This window comes from Bombyx mandarina, chromosome 19, assembly GCF_030267445.1.
Source record: "Bombyx mandarina strain Sakado chromosome 19, ASM3026744v2".
NCBI lineage: Eukaryota > Metazoa > Arthropoda > Insecta > Lepidoptera > Bombycidae > Bombyx > Bombyx mandarina.
The window spans coordinates 9,786,340-9,807,725 of record NC_143225.1 but is presented as its reverse complement, the minus strand read 5'-3'; the positions used below and the strand labels follow the sequence as shown (position 1 = coordinate 9,807,725).

The window sequence follows — 21,386 nt, the reverse complement described above, 5'->3', positions numbered from 1 at the left end:
TATGACGTGAATTTAATACATTTTCCTTCAATTATACACAAACTTGGTCCAGAGCTGTCAAACGACAATTTAAAAACATTTGAATGAAACAATGTAGATTAGTTATTAAGTTTAAATGTTTGTTACACAGAAATTATTTTCTTGATACTACAGAATATAAAAATAAAGTTATGGTTTCTTTTTGAATAACGATGATTTTTCGGTTTTCTGAGTCTTCACCAGACCTACAGGTGTGACTACTATAATTTTATTCTGGAAAGAAAGAAAACAATTTTATCAATTAAGACAATTCTAACGATAAACCTGGCCTGTATTAAATGTTTAGTTGGTATTTCTTTTTTTTGCTTTTGCCGTAATACGCTGACCAGCATACGGCCTGTCTATTGATTAATGATCAACGAAACTCGAGAATATCAGACTACCTTGCGCTCAGCTGAGCTGGTATCTAACGGGTTTAAATGACTGTCTCAATATTAACTAATATCGCCTAAAATCGGTTATGAAACATGCACAAGCATCAAAAATTAAACAAAATAGGTCTAATAGATGCTTCCACTACCGTTATGCTATGTTTAAATCGATAAAGACGAATAAATAGTTTTATTTAATTTTAAATGTGAATTAAATTATTAGTTATAGCAAAGATTATAATGTATAACGTGATAATGAGTGATGCAATGTAACAATCGCTAATGAATCGATGCCAAACACCAGATAAATTACAGACCTCTGTGACTTTTGATGATTAACAATATAATAACAAATAAATTAAAAATTGTAATAAATAAGAAGCCGACTGGGATCGCATTTCACTTCTTCTTCTAACTTCCAATAAACAGATTAATATAGTTTATATGTAAGATCTTCTCATATTGATCAGCTCTCGAAATATTCATATGAGTAAAGAATTCTTACGTTTTTTTCTGACGGATTTTTCACGGTCCATTTACTGAGGGCTTGTTTTAAAAGATCCACGAGCTCTGGGTTCGTGTCAGAGCTGTTGATCGCCTTTTCCAAATCAGGTAATGTCCAAATTGAAATGTCTAAAGCTGGCGTACTTACTTCAATAGAGTTCTGAAATAATTCAACACAGCTAATTAATCAAATATTCCCAATGTAATTAGCACTATTTATAATTTCCATAAAAACATAAACCTTTGAAAGGATTCTTCGTCGCTTTTAAAGTCAGATGATTCTAAAATTATCACAGGCTGGCTGTATTGTTTTTCAAATCCCTACTCCTACTACTTTTCTTCTTTTATCCTCTGCTTAAATACCCTCAGAAATGTTTCCTTTCGAAGTATCGAATTAGAGGAAATAGGCCGCATCGTGAGCTAACACGGATGGACACTAGCTACATCATACGTTCTGGTCTGATTCTAAACAGCTGTAGCATGTAAAACTATTGAGACGTCTACATCATGTCTGAAACTCATCAGAAAATTCTACATACTATGTGAAGTCTATGTACTCCGATAATGAAGCCCCCAAATATCGTGATCATAAAATGGAATTTAAAAACCTACCATAGGTTTTCCGTTATGGTTGTTGTAATCCAGATGTTCGACAGCTTGCATGATTGCAGGTCGCAATTCTGGCTTAGTATTCTGGTCTTTCAGAGCTTCCTTCAGCTCGTTCATGGTCCATGTTGCTGAACCTTCAGGTGATGGTACTAAAGCGTATATTGATTTCTGAAATCCAAATTCAAAAAGACAAAAGACATCAACAACGTAAATATGAGACATGACTTGTGAGTTTCAATATCTGTAATTAATTTTCAGTAGGCTGGGGCAACCCATCCTTCAAACCGGACTGCATTGCTGTTTCACGACAGTAATAGGCTCAGTAGTAATACCTACCCAGCAGGCTCACTAGGCGCTTTACCACCATATCCCATTAAACCATATCAAGCCACTACGAAAATAATTATTAAAAAAAATTGTACCTGACCATAGACAGAATGCGTATGCGCATGATTCATTAAAAAAAAATACGCGTATTTTTTTTAAATATCCTATACATCTATAAATGTTTCATTTTCATGTTAAGAATGTTCCGTTTCCCGCTTTAAAAAGCATTACAATGCATTGTTATCAACAATGAACATTAACCTATTAAGATAAATCACTTAGCAGTTAAAGTTCCATTGCTCTTAAAACCATGAAATTAGATATTTACTTTATTCATATAAACGTATTGTTATTATTGCTGCAGTAGCTATATGACCTGAGGCCTAGGCCAAAGACCTTGAATGGGTCCCCAATAAAAATCGTCACGTTGCAATTTAACCTTAATAAATTACTGAATTAGTTACCCTACAGCATCACTAATATCTTGTGCATTCTATGTTTTTATTTACAGTTAATAATTAATTATTTGTTTTTCTTTTTACCCCGAAAAAAGATATAATTTCCAAGGGAAACTACAGTGACACTTTCCCTTGACCACGCTGGCAAAGATGCGATTAACAACTAGCATCTTATAAAATTAATATTAAAAGGAATAAATAGGTTATTACACATTAAATTTGTTGTAAAATAATAATTATGATATTTAGTTTCGTCTAACTTTGATTGGTTTTAAGTACTTATATAAAATTTACAGCATTGCTTTTTGCCAACTCTGGCACCCTACAGTTATGCCATTCGGTTGGCACCTGCACTCACGGCAAACTTGGTATTAAGTGGTTGACGGAGTCCAGAGATATAACAATATCAATACCACTTGAGACATGACATCGGATTACTATTACTATCTAAGTACCAATCCTTCTAATGAAATGCGGTATATTTTATACCTATTTTCATATACATATATATATACTTAACACTCGTTCTTCCACATTATACAACAGCGTTTAATAGAATGAAAGAATTAATTATATTAAGATAATGATGATGATGGTGTGTGATTTAAATTCTATACAACATGATAAAAATAATATCCGGACTCATTTCATTTAAAAATAAGGTTTTAATTGATACAAATGTACTTTTGGTCTCACCACTTTAAATCCAGTAAAAAGTGCTAACATAATCTGGTTCAGTGCGTCTTCTAGGTGAGGTTTGAGTGTAGAGTCAGTTTTCGAGGAAGTGATGGCTTCTGAGAGTTCATTTAAGGTCCAAGTCTTGACTACGGGATCTCCAAAAACCGTTAGCGCCAAAGACAAAAATACTACGTACTTCATTATATTTCAGAAGTCGTGGTTCTCGTAGCTATACTGCAAGATATTTTTACAAATGCGTCATTTCGAAGAGGCAATCGCAAATTTCTTAAAGAAAACCAAAGGCCATTTTAAAAGTTCGAATGTCGCCCAAAAATTTTAATAGATAACAGTCGATTTCTGTTAATATTACCACGTAATCCAAATTATTTTAAAAATTAAACACAATATTAATTCTCACGCTTAAAAACAGCCTTAGTTTATTTACTCATTAAAACAAAATAGAAACATGATAGACAAATATAATGATTATAAAGAAGTGAATTATATTTTATTTTACCAAGAATCTTACTGTTCTTAAGCACGCCAAAACAGTACTGGGCTCAGAACATGAAAACTGACTGTTTTAACAACACAAGTACTCGCAAAACCAATTAGTTTTTATGTCAAATTTAAAATATTTGCTTTGCACTAAATAGAAAAGTGTAGTGAGAAATTGCAATATAAAAAAACACGCGCGAACAAACGCGAATAGTGTTCTCGTTATAACTATACAATTAAGACTTAGACCTCTAGCCTAAGTGTGGCGATATTTTGGGAGCGATGTTTTTTTTTTATGATTGTGGGATTACTGGTGGCCCGGCCTTTCCAATTTCTCAAGGACAAGTGGGCGAGCAAGGGCTCGGCCAGGAGGAGTGGGATTTGCTAACAGTGGAGCGATGTCTGTAGACTTCGGTGAGCACTTAACCAGGTGGGCCGCGTTCACCCGCCAAAACTCAAATTCGAGTCAAATTCAAATTATAGTCTATTTTTAAACCCTATATCGATAGACTGATAGTTAAAGGTCTACATGATGTTAAGGGTTTTCTGGAACACACTACATAGACGAGACAACACGACGTAAAGTGTGACATTACATTCTGCGGTCACACCTTTCATATCGGAGAGCTTCATGGCAGAAATAAGCAGGATGGTGGTGGCTACACAAACATACATACTTACATACACCTTATCCATAGTTAAAATACCATTCCGATCATTCATCATCTTACATCATCTTAGTACTATGCAATCGCGCTTTGAAATTAGCTTTGCACCGGCTAGCTCACCGAATCGAAAATCACAATATGTGATAAGAGATTTATTGATAAAAAAAAACACAAAATCTTTCTTTAAAAATAACTGAAATAAATCTTACACAAATTATTCGAATAATTCGAATTAATAGCTCTTAGTGAGATTTTGGATTAGGTAAGTACAATACCTACTGTTCTTTCACACGCTTCTATTAGTAAGTTTATCTATTTATGTAATCGGAATCTTTTAACGCAATTTTCACCGTACTTCATGTGTTCAATTAACTTTTAAATTTGCACAGGAAAGACAGTACAAAATTTTTATCCTGACCATAATAATTTGAATAAAAACAAGATTTTTTTTCTCTTTAGTTCGGTAGTTACTTCTTTTACGTATGTTTTATTAAACTATTATTTTGCTTATTAAATCCAACTTGTGATACGTATTTTTTTGAAATGTTTTATGAAGAACAGAATATATTCGAATTTATGTTCATAATCTAATTTATTTACTTTTTTTTTATTGCTTAGATGGGTGGACCAGCTCACAGCCCACCTGGTGTTAAGTGGTTACTGGAGCCCATAGAAATCTACAACGTAAATGCGCCACACACCTTGAGATATAAGTTCTAAGGTCTCAGTATAATTACAACGGCTGCTCTACCCTTCAAACCGAAATGCATTACTGCTTTACGGCAGAAATAGGCAAGGCAGTGGCCTGTGCGGACTCACAAGAGGTACTACCACCAGTAAAACTTCTCCAACTACAGTATTATTGCCCTTAATTAATTTCATCTCATAAAAAATAGTACATTTTGTGTATCTGTGATTTGACAGTAACCCAGCTCTCCTACAAGAGCAAGTTTATATTCTGATTTCTACATCGAAGTCCGAAAAGCCAGTTATAACTGTATAACAGTTATACTTTTACAGTAGTGTGTAAATATATATAAAAATACAAAATAGGTAAACTAGATTATGCATTGTCACTTGCTTTGCCCACTAAACGAATACAAAAGACATCCAAATATTTACTAGACTGGTAATTAAATCCACAATTCTATAGATTTATAATATACAATCATTCTAGATCAGATATTGCATTAAAATATTACCTTAGTTTTTGTGGAAATTACCTTTTTTCTTCTTCTTTGAAAACTTCGATCTAAGAAAACAGCGACAAACAGTATTTAAAACAAAAACAAAAAAAAATATTAAAATAGTTAAATAAGCCCACAATATTCAACGGAAACTAAAGAACGTCTTATAAAGAACTGAGTTTTAATACCATACATTAAACCGTTACCTACACCAAAGAGCTTTTAAAACCTTAATGTAGCCATCCTTGTCTTTTCTAAATTAACATACAGAGACGACACGCTATTTACAAGAGAACCAGTTTCGCAGGACATTGCCATTTAGTCATTAACGTTATAGTCATTGTTTCAACCACTGGATCCCAAAGTTTGTCTATCCATTTCTTCTTCACGACTTTATTGTCGTCATCGCCTTGTGAACGTGTTTTTTGAAGTGAAACTTCTTTAGGCGTGTTGAGAGTAAAATTTAACTTGCGACAAATTCGTTGCTGCTACAGAGAAAAAATACCATTTAGGAAGAGCGAGAGTGAGAAAATAGACAGCGTCTCGCGAACCACTCGACCGTGGAGAGGGCAAGGACTAAGCGAGTTAGGTCGTTTATCTTATACACAGCATTCCCTATTACAATAGAAATTTGATTTAAGATTGAGAAATGAAAAAACCACGATAGGTACAGTGTGTGTAAAAGAAGTTTCACTTCTTGCACGTGCACCAAATTGCACGCGCACAATTTTTTTTTTCTCGCACTTTTACACTCATACACTGTAAGCTCCCAATTTTGTAGACTCCGAGGTCCATTTGAATTTCGAGCATCACTGTTTTACAAAAAACGTTTACGGTAGTCCGATTCGATATTTTTTGTCGCCAGACAACAAACGCGAAGACCAATTTTTCTTTTTTATTAAAACAAACAAGCCCAATAGTATGAGTGCCGCCACCCACTTTGAGATGCTAGGTCGAAGCCTAAATAGCGGCTATTTTACTGCTCAAAGCGATGCTAATAACGCACTTGGGCGCAGTATGCACCCAGCAACAACTCAAGAAATGATTTTTATAAAAGAGTTTTCTAATAAACAGTCATACCATCTAATGTCTAGTAAGTCCCTCTAACTTGACACAAGATCTCAAGGGTCAAAGAAATCAGAAAATTGTTTGCCCAACTCCAACAAGCCAAGATAAGACCTTCTAACGAATTTGATTATTTCGAAATTCCTTTCTATCTACTTTTTTACTGATATGATTATCTAACGTCATAGCGATTAATACTTTATCAGTATACTAACTCAAGCGTGACGATAGCCCATAAATTTGTGGATTGACACTAAAAAAAATTGACGTAGGCTGGTATTTGATTAGTGTCGGTGAGATCTATCGGAAAAATACAAGGTAAAATATTGAATCAAGGTAACAACGATTGCAAATAACGTTGGGTATTTTTAGTGCACAACAGGTTTGAAGCCGTTGTGGCTTAAAGGATATTATGATCAATACGACTCTCCCGGTGTTCGGATCCCGCAGACAGGTACCCTTTAAAAAAAATTTAATACGTATTTAGCATATGTTCACTAATAACTTCCGCAATAAGGGAAAATGTCATCGTGTTATAAAAAATGAAACCGTCACAAATTTTAATTTGCTTAATTAATTGTGGTAGGATTGTGATAGGTATTGTAAGCCCGTTTGAGCAGTCTCCACAGCACTGCCAAAGGTCTCCACAAAGCAATCACACGCTCGGTTTGATGGAAGTCGTCAAGCTGCACAATTGAGCTTTAAAACCCTTTTTTTCTACTTAAGCTGGTAACCTTAGAGGGCTATGCCACCGTTAAATATGGATGCCGGCATTCACCTTACGATGTCTCTGTTCCGGTAACCAGGGACGTCTTAAACTAGGCTGGGGCCCTTGGGCACACAAGAATTTGAGGCCCTTTTGAAAGTAAAACAAAGCGAAATATAATAACATTTTTTTACTGAGTATGACTGTTTATCGTAGGTAATCAAATACAGTATGATATAATAATATAAATTATATTAGAATGCTGCTGGTTTTTTGGTTACGATTGCGATAATGGTTTCTTTCGAGATTCCTGTTGAGCAAAATATTCTATTATATCTTTAAAGTCAATTTTTTGAAGGATATCACTTTCTATGCCCATAATTGACAAATTACTCAGCCGCTCTTGTAACATTGTTGTTCGCAATTCATTTTTTATTAAGCTGCGAAAATGACCGCTCTCGACTACAATTGGTAACCAAATTGTCGGTTCTTCGCGGCCCCCTGAGAATGGGGGCCCTGGGCACGGGCCCCATGTGCCCTTATGGTAAAGACGGTATTGCCCGTAACCACTTAACACTAAGTAAGCCGTGGCCACATTCACTTGTCTAGACAATAAAAAAGGTACGTGATTAAACGCTTATGGTTAAAATTGTTTTTTCTTTTTTTATTGCTTAGATGGGTGGACGAGCTCACAGCCCACCTGGTGTTAAGTGGTTACTGGAGCCCATAGACATCTACAATGTAAATGCGGCACCCACCTTGAGATATAAGATCTCAAAAAATAGTAAACATGACCGTATTCCTGATTTTACGTATCAACGGCTCTTTTTTATTGACCTTTGTAGGCAGAAGAGCATACAGCCCATCTGATGGGTGGTTACCGTTGCTCATCGACCTTAACGTAGACAGCCAAGTTGCTGTCTACAAATGAGCACTGTCCGGAATTCATCTCAGAGATGGAGGGTGCGTGGTAGACAAGACATCTGGAAATGCACTGTGAATAAACTCAACGATTCCAGATATTATGGAATAACTATGCTCCCGATTGCATTCATAAAAAAAAATTAGTAATTTATGGATCAGAAAATTACACAAACAGCTCTTAATCTCGGGGAAATATCGCCGCTGTCAAACCAAAATCTGCTATGTGCATAAACTCTAGTTTGAATTAAACGAACAAAAACATTTTCGTAAAAAAAAAATATATGAAGGTGAATTTTTAAGAACTATATCAAATGAAAGCTATAGATAAATATTAAAGCTATAGACACATAACAGTTTTTTTATGCGGAAGTTAGGGCTGTGAACTATACGAAAAGGTCAAAAAGTAAAAATCTCAAAAAGTGCATATAGCAGATTTTGGTTTGACAACGACGATATGCAACTTAGTTGATTCTTTCGGCATTAGTACAAACATAACGCAACTGAGACCGCGGGGCACGTTTACTAGGATACCGAGGGGTGAAAAACTATTTGGTTTAGCGACATTTAAGCAACTTTACAGGAGAGCCATTTAAAGTTTAAATTGGAAAATATCGGGAGCATAGTTATTCCATAATATCTGGAATCGTTGAGTTTATCCACAGTGCATTTCCAGATGTCTTGTTTACCACGCATCCTCCATCTCTGAGATGAATTCCGGACAGTGCTCATTTGAGTCGTCTATTATCAAAGGTGGCAATCTGTGCATTTGGACAAAAAAATGTTATTGATATGTCAATACAGATTGATTTGAATATAATCGTCTCCTTCAAAGAATACGGTTCAAAACCTGCATTAAATAAAGGTTAATACTTAACCTGTTATTTATCTAAGATGTCGTTCAGAAGAGTTTTGTGACTGCCAATGGAATACAAAGTCAATAATTCGTTTTTCTGATTTACCAATAATTGTCCAAAAGTCACATTGCCGGCTTTGATAATAGTCGACTCATTTGTAGACAGCAACTTGGCTGTCTACGTTAAGGTCGATGAGCAACGGTAACCACCCATCAGATGGGCTGTATGCTGGTCTGCCTACAAAGGTCAATAAAAAAGAACCGTTGATACGTAAAATCAGGAATACGGTCGTGTTTACTATTTTTTGAGATCTTATATCTCAAGGCAGGTGGCGCATTTACATTGTAGATGTCTATGGGCTCCAGTAACCACTTAACACCAGGTGGGCTGTGAGCTCGTCCACACATCTAAGGAATAAAAATAAAAATAATTAAAAAATAATAAGGTAGCGTACACGTAAGAGAAAGAAAAAAACAATGCAAAATTTTATTTATCTTACCATGTAACAGATATAATTACAATATAACTATCTACGAGTTAAACGAAAACGTTAAACAATTCGTCACTTTTTTTGTTGATGAATCTTAAATATTTTACTAAAATTAAAAGGAAAGATGAACGAAAATTACATTGTATGGAATGATCTAGAATATTTATTAACTAAAATATTATTAATTCTGTAACAGAGCAAATTTCTAATTCAATCCGATTTGGCGATTAGCTTATTTGATTTCGAGTTTGTTAACGTTGTTTTCAATTCAATTAACGACAGGGACTTAAATATGATGATATTAAAATCATTACATTCTTCTGCTTATACTACACAGATCTGAGCGAATAACAACTGAAATCTCATTGCAATATCGCACTTAACTATATTGTTTATACGGTTTAAAATCGAGTTTATTCTTTTCAATTAATAAGGTATTACGGACGTTACGAACACTATAGTTTTCGCGGAGGACTAAGGTACATATTAATCGTCGACATATGAATATTTCAAATTTATATGACAACAAAATTGTGACGGTAGCCATTACAGAACACAAGATATTTGACAGATGTCTGTATCGCAACATTTACAAGATAAGCTTGAATATATTATTATACTTGTTCTGAACAACAACATTCTTGCCCACTGAGTTTCTCGCCAGATCTTCTCAGTGACGCGTTCCCGATCCGGCGGTATATTCTGCGAAGCACTGCTCTTGCTAGGGTTAGTGTTAGCAACAATCCCGGTTTGAGCCCCGTGAGCTCACCTACACGTCAAGGCGAAGCTGAAATAGCCTCTCAAGGCTAACAGAAAAGGTAGAAAAAAATATAAAAATCATTCGAACCGTCGGTCTAGAAGAGAGTCTCTTCGTCGTTAAATTCCCCGCAAAAATTAATTAATATTTACGGTTCTTTGAGCATAGAAGGAATGTCTAAAGGAGTTCCGGTTTCATCTTTCCGGTAACCCTATTCCAAGAGTCCATATAAGCTCAGCACAAATCTTAAATATTTAAACTTGGATCTTTTTTTATTATTATTATTCCACGGCGCGTACTAATAAAAGGTGGGCTGTGGTGAACTCCTCCACCTAACTAAGCAATAAAATAATAAAAAAAAAAAAGTGCCTTAGCAAAAGCAGTCGCTCAATCTACTACATGATTGGAATCGCGATCCACTGAGAAGATCCGGCGGGAAACGCAGTGGGTGGTCTGTGGGTTAAGTTACAACAACAAACACGTGATTAAGCTGTAAAAAAATGTAAGCTTTATAACATTCGATCGCGGGCGTTGTGACAAATTTATATTACATACTAGCTGACCCGGCAGACTTCGTAGTGCCTCAATCGATAAATATATTACCTAAGCTTTTGTATAAAATAAACTTAAAACAAACAAAAGGAATCCGTCCGACGGGGGACGACACATCAAAGGGAAAACAAAATTGTTATTTTCATTTAATTCCAAGCATTTTCATATGTATCTACCTTTTATACCTTCTCTGGACTTCCACAAATAATTCAAGGCCAAAATTAGCCAAATCGGTCCAGCCGTTCTCGGGTTTTAGCGAGACTAACGAACAGCAATTCATTTTTATATATTATTATATAGATTAATTTATTACGCGGCTAAGGCTAGTTACATTAACAAACGTCGTAAATGCGCATCATATTGTGGCATTATAAAATTGAACCCTAAAGACGCGAAAACGTCGATTATAATTTACGATCCGAAATTTTATTATTGGGCAATCGAGTTTATTGTTGTGGATTCAAACGGACCAACGGCATCGATACGTTTATTGGCTTCTTATCGAAAAGTCACGATTCAAAGTAGCTCCTTTTGGATAATGAGACGTCAGCTCCGGCGGCGTGTTACGCTTCTGCAAATAAAACGTTTCGTTAAAAAAAAAATAGTTTATAACATAACAACAAAACATAATATCTAAACAAAGCAACTAAACTCACAATTAATAATTTTTTTTTTCTCCTTCCTATGCTGAAAGCCTTGAGAGGCTATTTCAGCTTCGCCCTAACGTGTAGATGAGCTCACGGGGCTCAAGCCGGAGTGTTGCTAACACTAACCCTAGCAAGAGCCGTGCTTCGCAGAATCTACCACCGGATCGGAAACGCGACCCACTGAAAAGATCCGGCGAGAAACTCAGTGGGCTGTGTCTATTGGTTAATTCGCTCGTCGAGCCCTTCGTCGCAAGCGACGGGTTAGGCGAGGACGGTGACCGGTGCTTGAGGTACCTAAAACCACCGTTAATGGGTCGGGAGGATCCGTAATAACGTGTTAATAATAATAATAACTTTATGTCAAAACTATTTGTACTTGAAAAACTATGCCTTATTTTTTCACGTTGTTTAGTTTATGTATCAACATTTCTTGAAACCTGGCATTTTTTTACAAAAAAATAAATTACTTATTTGATAACATCCCAAAACTGAGTGCCATAGTTTTAAAATTCGCCAATAGGCAAAGGCCTTTAAAGCCTTATAGTAAACCTTTAAGCTGCCAAACGAAAGACTTGTCTATGACTTGAACAACAAATTAAAAAAAAATAGCTAATGGTTATAATTCAGACTTTTTAATTTATTTTTGTTCAATTCAATATCTAACTAGTCAGGTCATAAGTATTGTCACACAGTAAAAACTTTTCTTTTAGAATGCTGGCCACAAAAAAGTTGATTGAATTCGAATTTCGAATTGTTCATGAAAATAAAAATGTATACTTTTAGAATTTTACTCATTTTTAAATATGGAGTGGACGCTTAAAGAAGACCGTGTTGCAGTTATTGCGTTGCATCGTTGCGGTTACGCGCCAATTCAAATTTTTTACATACTGAAAAATTTGAATATAACCAAAAGATTCGTTTATCGTACCATCAAACGATACAATGAAGACTCTAGTGTAGATGACAGGTCAAGAAGTGGTCGCCCTCGGTCTGCTAGGACTCCAGCAGTGATAAAAGCTGTGAAGGCGCGAATTCAAAGAAATCCCAAACGTAAGCAGAAACTGTTGGCCCTTCAGATGGGGTTAAGCAGAACCACGGTGAAAAGGGTGTTAAATGAAGACTTAGGGCTTCGGGCATATCGAAGAAAAACAGGACATCGTTTGAATGCTCGTCTAATGGACCTGAAGAGATGCCGCGCTTTGTTGAAGCGGTACGCGGGAAAAAAAAATCGGGAAATTCTTTTTTCGGATGAAAAAATTTTTACTGTAGAAGAGAGCTACAACAAACAAAATGATAAGGTGTACGCACACAGTAGTGAAGAAGCGAGCAACCGTATTCCGCGTGTCCAACGAGGTCATTTTCCATCCTCGCTCATGGTATGGTTGGGAGTTTCTTATTGGGGCTTAACAGAGGTACATTTTTGTGAGAAAGGTGTAAAAACGAATGCAGTTGTGTATCAAAATACAGTCCTGACGAACCTTGTGGAACCTGTTTCTCATACCATGTTCAACTTATTTACTCTATTCTTATTATATATGATCAGAGAGTTTTGGCAGCAACCCGAGTGAAGCGTCACTTGAAGTTTTATTTTAATGTTTTTTTAATAGTTTATTGTGATGTATAATATATAAATTGGGTGTTGTTTTGTGTATTAAGGCATTGGAATAAAACTGTGGCTAACATAGCAGTGACTGTTTTTTTTTTTCAAGATAAAAGATCTGCGGAAATTCACGCTCACTCAATGTGCTATTCATCGAGTTGACGTCAAAACTCCCAAAAAGCAATAAAAAGAAATACACCAAAAAAATATAACTACGACAGACTAGGCTGTATAGGCTACGCTCTTTGTCTGCTTATTGGCGAATTTAAAAACAACAACAACAATATCGTTGCCGGCTTCCGGATTTTCATTTCATTTTATTATTATTATAAGGATATAATAATAATAAAATGTACGTAAGGGCTTATTTCTAGCAACATTAACCACAATTAACTTATTTAATACTCTAAATAATGATGAGAGCGATGATTGATTTCGAAGAAAACAATTAACAACTTAATTTTAGCTGCAGAAAAAAACAGATTTCTCTTAAACCTGGGTGAGAATTAAAAAATCGTTTTCTGAATATGAAACGATATTTGTTTGTCTATCAAATTAAGTTAAAACCATCGTGACCCGACAACTTTTTTTAGGAGCCCAAACGCCCTAAGAAAATGGGCATTGTCCTTTATACGATTCGATTATTCACGAATCTCAGTGCATTTCTCAAATACTTTTAAAGATAGATACAATTAAGTTTTGTCGCAGAGTTTTCGTTGGTTTTTCTAAACGTAGCCCTCACCAGCGCCCCTACCGATATATTCAAAAACTAAAATACAGATACTAGTATGTATGTCCTAGTATCATTAACATTCCCGATCCTGCGGAGAGAATGGAAAGCAGTCGACGTCGCCAATTATTAACACGTCATTTCGGATCCTGCCGATCCACTAACGGTGCTTTTAGATACCTCAAGCACCGGTCACCGTTCCCGTCGAACCCGTCGCTTGCGACGAAGGGCTCGACGATTAAACTAACCCTCAGATACAGCCCACTGAGTTTCTTGCCGGATCTTTTCAGTGGGTCGCGTTTCGGATCCGGTGGTAGATTCTGCGAAGCACGGCTCTTGCTAAGGTTCGTGCTAGCAACGTCGTCAGGTTTTAGCCCCGTGAGCTCACCTACTAGTTAAGGTTCCGCTGAAATAGCCACTCAAGGCTATCAGCTTAGGCAGGGAAAAAAATTATTAAACATACATTTTCTTCGTATGTATGTTATGGTATTTTTTCTATACAACTCTAGTTCTTTTTATCTTTCATTATTTATTATTATAATTACAACTAAAAACCGACAAGGAAATTTTATTACAAAATAGAGCGAATGAACAATGAACTGTTTTATTATTCGCAATAAAGTAGTAATTTTAATTGACACGATTCACTTAACATTCTCTCAATGTCAGTACCATTACTCTCGTAGCCTCGCACAAAATGAATTTTACATTAATAACTGTCAGATATGGAATAACGTCATCTGTCAGCTGTCAGCTGTCATCGCTCGGAATGTTGCCACCTCAAAAAGTCGAAATGCCGTCAAATATACCAATTCGTTTGCTTTTGCTTACTTTTTAATGATTACGCAAATGACGTGTTGATATTCCACGTCCTACGTCCCTAGGTCTCGGCAGCGGATACCGCTAGTAGCCGTTTGTATGAGCCCGCCAGTGACTTAGCCGCTAACAACAGAATCTCCCTCCTCGACACGCCGGTCGACGCCTCTTGCCAGTCTGTGTGCGGGACCTACAACAAGTTATATATTAAACAGCTGACACGGGAATGGGCCACCACATAAATAGTGGCCGTCGACAGCAATGCCAGGAGCGATTAATACGCTTTTATTAGCTTCAGACATATGTATGTTAGTATGTAACGGAATCTTTGAACATGATTTTGACCACCTTCAAAACGTCGGATTAACTCGAAATTTGGTATACTTATTAATGTTTATGTGTTTGTGTCTCTATGGACTTATTTTTTCGTTTCATCGAATTTGAAATCACAACGATTCTAAAGAAGTTTCACTTCAAAAAAAAAAAGTTCGATCTCCAGCGTAGCATTAAGCCGTGCGCTTAGTGCGAGTTTTTTAACGTTCTCGATAGCGGCAAAGTTAGCTCATACTTGTATAGAATGGGATCGTTTGCCTGCATTTACCGCTAGGGGCACTGTTCCATCTGCATACCAAAATTGAGTTCACTTTTACGCTATCGAGAACGTTAAAAAACTCGCACTAAGCACACTGGAACACACCGGGCGTTCAGACCTGTAGGCTGTCGGCCATGATGGATCCTACGGTGAGGCTGTAGCCGGTCTGCACGTGCGGGTAGGAGGGCGCGGTGGCAGCGGCCGCGGCGGACACGGCGGCGCCCGGCACGCCCGCGCCCTGCGACTGCACTTGCAATTCAACGCCTAGAGACGGCTGCGACAGGATCATCAACGACATCTCGTACCATCTGATGTGCAACGAAACGACAACACTGTTTTTTGATTGCTTAGATGGTTGGTCGAGCTCACAGCCCAACTGGTGTTAAGTGGTTACTGGAGCCCCACATGGACATCCACAACGTAAATGCGCCACCCATCTTGAGATATAAGTTCCAAGGTCTCAAGTATAGTTACAAGTTACAGTATATTAAGTCGTCGTGGCCTAAAGGATAAAACGTCCGGTGCATTCGTATCGAACGATACACCGGTGTTCGAATCCCGCAGGCGGGTACCAATTTTTCTAATGAAATACGTACTCAACAAAATTAAATGTTCACGATTGGCTTCCACGGTGAAGGAATAATAAAATCGTGTAATAAAAATCAAACCCGAAAAATTATAATTTGCGTAATTAGCTATGCTTAAGCTTTGGATCTATAATACATCTGTACTATATATAACTATCTCAGTAATACGATAATGTAATACAAAAATATCTATCTTACATAATATTCTTAGAATATTATTTCAACAATAATAGTCGTTTGTGATGAATACCCTAACAACGGTTTTAAAATCGATAAATATACTGGCGAATATCGATATAAACAGACCTACATACCTGTCTGCGATCGCTTCGTGCAAGAAACTCTCAACGGCCACTAGGGGAACGTTGTTTGTTATTTCCGAATGTCTGGACCGAAGATCTGCTAACCTCTGTTTCGCTGCCGCATAAGCGGCCGCATAGCCGACCGGCTGAGCCGCTGTCACGTCAGACTGAGCAGCGAAACCTCTACAACAATTGAGGCCGTCAGCGCAAAAATGGCCTAAGCTTACCATAGTTATTATGGAGCAATGAGTTTTAAGCTCCGGTCACCGTCCTCGTCGAACCCGTCGCTTGCGACGAAGGGCTCGACGAGCGAATTAACCCATAGACACAGCCCACTGAGATTCTCGCCGGATCTTCTCAGTGGGTCGCGTTTCCGATCCGGTGGTAGATTCTGCGAAGCACTGCTCTTGCTAAGGTCAATATTAACATCACTCCGATTTCAGTCCCGTGAGCTCACCTACTAGTTAAGTTTACGCTGAAATAGCCTCTCAAGGCTATCAGCTTAGGTAGGGGAAGAACAAAAGAGGTATAAGCTTTCATGAATTTGAACTTGTAGTAGGAAAAAAAAAATACGCGCACAAAATAATGTTTACAAAGCCATCTGTTATCTATGGCCGAAACTATGAATAGGCCGGTTTGGCATCAAAATTTATTATATTTTAAATAAATTACGATATACATAATTATAAGCATGATTATGAAAAATTGTAGGTTAGGCCACTTTTGCGCTGACGGCCTTAATTAATATACGTAAACTTACACAACTTCGTATATGTACAGCTACATAGAAAAAAAACTCTTTTTTTAAGTGAACTACAAGTTTTTATTACTAATGAAGAAACAAGCCATAGGTGCTTACTGGAGCTACTAAAGTTATGGAGTTATCAAAGATTTCTGCTAATGGTGACCATTCGTTGAAACCTGAAGATTAAATCTTTTCGAAACAAAAATAAGCTCAATGATAATCAATACCTATGTACGTATTGGCCGTTTTGACTCACGATGCAACCTGACTCAGTGCTGACAACATTGTACAAATTGAGCAGGCTTGAATCTACCATATGTCACAACTGGTATTGCTTTGGTCCAAAAACAAAGCTATGTGCCTCGAGAAAAGCATATTCTGTTCAACAACAAATCCACATTAAACCATTTCTCACTAAAAACTAACGCTTCATCATATGTTTTGATCAGATTTCGAACACTGAATTCCGTGGGAACATACATTTTAATTCGATATTAGGATACTCACACCACAGTCGCCTTTCCAAAAACTGTCTGAAAAGCTTCTCTTATTGGTGATACTTTCACGTCTTTATCCGATGCGACCACTATGTACAGATCTCCTCCACTTTCTGAATAACAATAACATAAATAATTGTAAATAAACAAGCTTTAACAAAAACCGACTTCAAAATAGAAAAAAAAAAGATATTCCAAAAAAAATATATACACTAAAAACAATAATCATGGAAATCAGTTGGCGTGATATTCAGTTATTGAGTTATTCATCTATTTGTCGCTCACGTACTTAATGCAAATTTAAGACTTATACGGTTTTGTCATGGATGCCATTATCAGAACTGGACTAAATTGAAAGGGGACCACACGGGAAGCGTCAGCTTTCTACTAAAAAAATAATCATCAAATTCGATTCACTCAGTCAAAAGTTATGAGGTAACAAACATAAAAAAAAACATACAGTCGAATTGAGAATCTCCTCCTTTTTTGAAGTCGGTTAAAAAGAGAAACATTACAGTCCATTGTTTCCATCAGAAGCTATATTTTTGTTATTGAAATACACAGATATAACAATAACAAAGAATACATTTTAAGTAGCGCTGATGAAATAACCAGCCCACCTAATTTCAGATGGTTACACTGGAATGTGTTATTGCTTCGCTATACAAATAAGCTACCAACCATGGACATGCCACCAGGTAAAAAATACAATTACTAATAGTAGATTCTCAAGTATTGTGTCGTTTTATAAGTACAGAGCAGACTATGAAACAATATTTTGTGACCTGTACATTTTTATATAGAGAAATGTTGGTTAAAACCTCTGAATCTTATCTGAGAACTTTTTTTTTTATCGCTGAGATGGTTGCACGAGCTCACAGCTCACCTGGTGCTAAGTGGTTACTGTTGCCCATAGACATCTACAACGTAAATGCGCCAACCACCTTGAGATATAAGTTCTAAGGTCTCAGTATAGTTACAAGGGCTGCCCCCCACCCTTCAAGCTGAAACGCATTACTGCTTCACGGCAGAAATAGGCGGGGTAGTGGTACCTACCTGTGCAGACTCACAAGAGGTCCTACCACCAGTAATATTTATAAAAAATATGTAATGTATGTAAAATATGGAAACTAAACAATAATTAACATACTCACTAAGATATTCCTTCATCTGTGGATCAAGGGTAGTGATCATTGAATCTACTGAGCTCTTCGCCTTCTCGGCTACTCTTTGCAGAATACCACCACTGGCAACTGCACCCTTCACCCACGTCAGCAACCCGGTGCCTGGCATTATATCACCTAGACAAGAAATAATAATTTTTTGTCTCAGTAAGCGCATTTTTGTTCAGGGTCTAAATACTTCAGTGTGCTTAGTGCGAGTTTTTTAACGTTCTCGATAGCGTAAGAGTTAACCCAATTTTGTATGCAGTTGGAACAGCGCCCCTAACGGCAAACGTAGGTAAACGATTATATTCCATACAAATATGAGCTAACTTTTACGCTATCGAGAACGTTCAAAAACTCGCACTAAGCACACAGATGGAGAGCTGCTTGTAAAGACCTGCCAATGTATCTATTCAGTGCCTACTAATGTGAGGATTCACAATATAATGTACAGTATATTTGCATATGCAAGCTGACCATTAACACGAAAAACCTAGTTTTTGAAACATCAGAAATAGTATGACAATTAGAAATGCGAGATGAAGCCGTAAAAGTAGTTTTTGTATTAAATATACAAATTGCTGTTTTTAGCTGGTTTCAGTTTTAATATGCAAAGTCAATGTGCAATGTAAATTCATTTATAACTCGTAATAATTCGTGAAAATGTGTTGGGTATGCGAATTACCTAGAAAAGTGGTAGGATCTACTGATATACAATAAATAACTATGCTACTAACTGAATGAATCCATCTCAGGTGAAATTTCTGGTATGGATTCTGGAGTTTGTGCAGTCTCCGAGTCTTCGGGTGATCGTATAGACATCAATGGTGTTCCTTTACTAGGTGGGATTGCAGGGCTGTAATAAAATACATCAACTTTTAATTTGGTTCACAATATTTTACTTCACTAACTTGAAAAAGATAATGTTGAGTATTTACAAAAGTCACACGTCATTATGGATCCTCCTGATCCATTAACGGTGCTTTTAGGCACCACAAGCACCGGTCACGGTAGCGAATTAACCCATAGACACATCCCACTGAGTTTCTCGCCTGATCTTCTCAGTGGGTCGCGTTTCCGATCCGGTGGTAGATTCCAGATAGCAACACTCCGGTTTGAGCCCCGTGAGCTCACCTACACACGTTAGGGCGAAGCTGAAATAGCATCTCAAGTCTATCAGCAATGGTAAGAAAAAAAAAAAAAAAGTTAAATTGCTTTCAAATTTGTGTAGTAGAGAAGGGCTAAGCAGTTACCGCAGCCAATGAACTGTGAATGCTGTTGCATAAGTTTAAACTTGAAATGGAAGCCCCCTCTGGTTAAATGTGAATTTTTAGACTATTTTACTCAGGCATGTTATCTAAAATCCTTTCTGTATTTTTGTTTCTTATAAGTAATTTCATTTATTCTTTTGATTTAATTAATATTCTTCAGATAATACTAATATTTTATTATTATTAAAAATATTATTATCTTATTATTTTAGTTTGCAACAAATAACTGTCTGTATTCTACCAAATATTTGTTTAATTTAAAGTTCTCACCAAAACTTCTCTGATGCTTGCTGATCTATCTTCGTAGGTTGTTGTATTACTATTGGCTGAACTGGGACTGGATGCTCCACCTACAAATTAAGTATTTTTACTATTGAGGCTATTTATGTGACCTAAAACTCACTTTCAGAAAGTAATCTAGGAAAGCATATAAATAATCTACTGCTCTACATATGTTTAAGCTTTTATACTCTTAATTGTATCTTAGATAACTGATTCTTTTTAACTCAACTGATTATGTTTTGTAGCTTTACTGAAGTGTATCTTAGAATTTGTTTCACCACAAAATTAATACAATGCTTGAAAATTTTCCAAAAAGATAATATGTTAATGACAAAATCAAAGTGTAGGAAGTAGGTATACACCAATCTTCAAAATATTTTAATGGCAATCAAAGGTTCATGGAAACAGATCTGTTTATTGTTCATACAATTAACATACACACTTGATCTTTCAAATGATTTCTGATCTACCTGTATTTATGTTTTAAGGTATCTACAGTAAGCAAGTATATGTTACTTGTATCAGCATTTCGTATTATCTATAACAAAAATCTCCACAGTATCTTGAGGAACAGTTCAGTCTCAACAGTGCAGTTTATGTAAATACTTACTGTTATTGTTGCGTTTGTCTACCCATTCATTAGTAGTGTACATTTATGTTTTAGTTTAAAATATAGCGCACTGTACTTTTTCATTTGTTTGTCTTAAATACATATATATAATTAACTATAATGACTTATAACAAGCCACACGCAACCAACACTGTTGTAATTTGATACAGATGTTTCGATATTATTACAACACTGGACTCCAACGTACCGGTTCACGCTGGGACGTAGGCATTGGTTCAGCGACAGCAGTCACAAAATTTGGAAGTTGAAGCGGTGGTGCTACATTTGAAAGCAAATTGCCAGTTGAAGGAACTGGTGTCGGAGGGTCAGGAATCTTTTTTCTATCAGAACTCATCTCTAGCAATCTACAAATATCAAAACATAAATTCAATCCGTCATCGTTGTTAATCAACAATATGTTTAGTATACGTGTAACTCGACAAAAAATACTTTATCGAAACAAGAGAGGATTGCTTAACCTGTTTTAAATTTTGCCCTGTTGTTTAAGAGATAAAAACAACGCTGACTGAGCTATTATCAATATTTTTAAACGTATGTATGTATCTATTTCAAAATAAAACCGAGTGTTAAATCTTGTCTTTTTAATTTTTATTTGACAAGTGACAATGGAAAAATTTGTCACTATGACTTTTTTATTTTTTTTTCGTTACACTTTGACGCAAAGTGCTCTAGAATAATGTTATATAATTAGCATATTTTATGTTCGTACTGATTCAAATTTTTTTTTGCCAAGATTTAATGGCCTTTTCAGGAATATCCATAAAACCGCAAAATGCACTACATCTTCGTCCATAGTCCATTATTAGACAGTCACATACTTCCGAAAAGCGAAA

General features: G+C 36.2%; 2 protein-coding genes across 4 annotated transcripts in view; both read right to left on the bottom strand.

The window, feature by feature from the left end:
• Positions 1-5,547, bottom strand: LOC114252821 (uncharacterized). 2 transcript variants are annotated; one of them, XM_028187480.2, is made up of 5 exons: positions 5,355-5,547; positions 3,005-3,220; positions 1,527-1,691; positions 916-1,074; positions 1-252 (listed from the first exon to the last, which is right to left on the bottom strand). In XM_028187480.2, exons 2-5 carry the CDS (start codon positions 3,185-3,187, stop codon positions 169-171), a joined length of 591 nt encoding a protein of 196 aa, XP_028043281.2. In that variant the 5' UTR covers positions 3,188-3,220; positions 5,355-5,547; the 3' UTR covers positions 1-168. The 2 variants fall into 2 exon arrangements, with proteins under 2 accessions (XP_028043281.2, XP_089591272.1); XM_089735146.1 differs by lacking the exon at positions 5,355-5,547 and adding an exon at positions 4,432-4,577.
• A 3,814-nt stretch (positions 5,548-9,361) lies between these two features.
• The window catches only part of LOC114253207 (protein PRRC1), a 12,417-nt gene continuing 392 nt past the window's right edge, over positions 9,362-21,386 (bottom strand). The window contains exons 1-10 of one of the 2 annotated variants that reach the window (XM_089735358.1): positions 21,012-21,178; positions 20,741-20,897; positions 19,911-19,990; positions 19,107-19,225; positions 18,358-18,504; positions 17,214-17,316; positions 15,974-16,144; positions 15,191-15,380; positions 14,496-14,670; positions 9,362-11,258 (exon numbers count right to left, since the gene is read on the bottom strand). In XM_089735358.1, coding sequence (XP_089591484.1) covers positions 14,545-14,670; positions 15,191-15,380; positions 15,974-16,144; positions 17,214-17,316; positions 18,358-18,504; positions 19,107-19,225; positions 19,911-19,990; positions 20,741-20,887 — 1,083 coding nt within the window. In that variant the 5' untranslated portion in view covers positions 20,888-20,897; positions 21,012-21,178 and the 3' untranslated portion in view covers positions 9,362-11,258; positions 14,496-14,544. Of the gene's footprint in view, positions 11,259-14,495; positions 14,671-15,190; positions 15,381-15,973; positions 16,145-17,213; positions 17,317-18,357; positions 18,505-19,106; positions 19,226-19,910; positions 19,991-20,740; positions 20,898-21,011; positions 21,179-21,386 lie in introns of those variants that run through there. The other variant, XM_089735359.1, reaches the window with a different exon arrangement.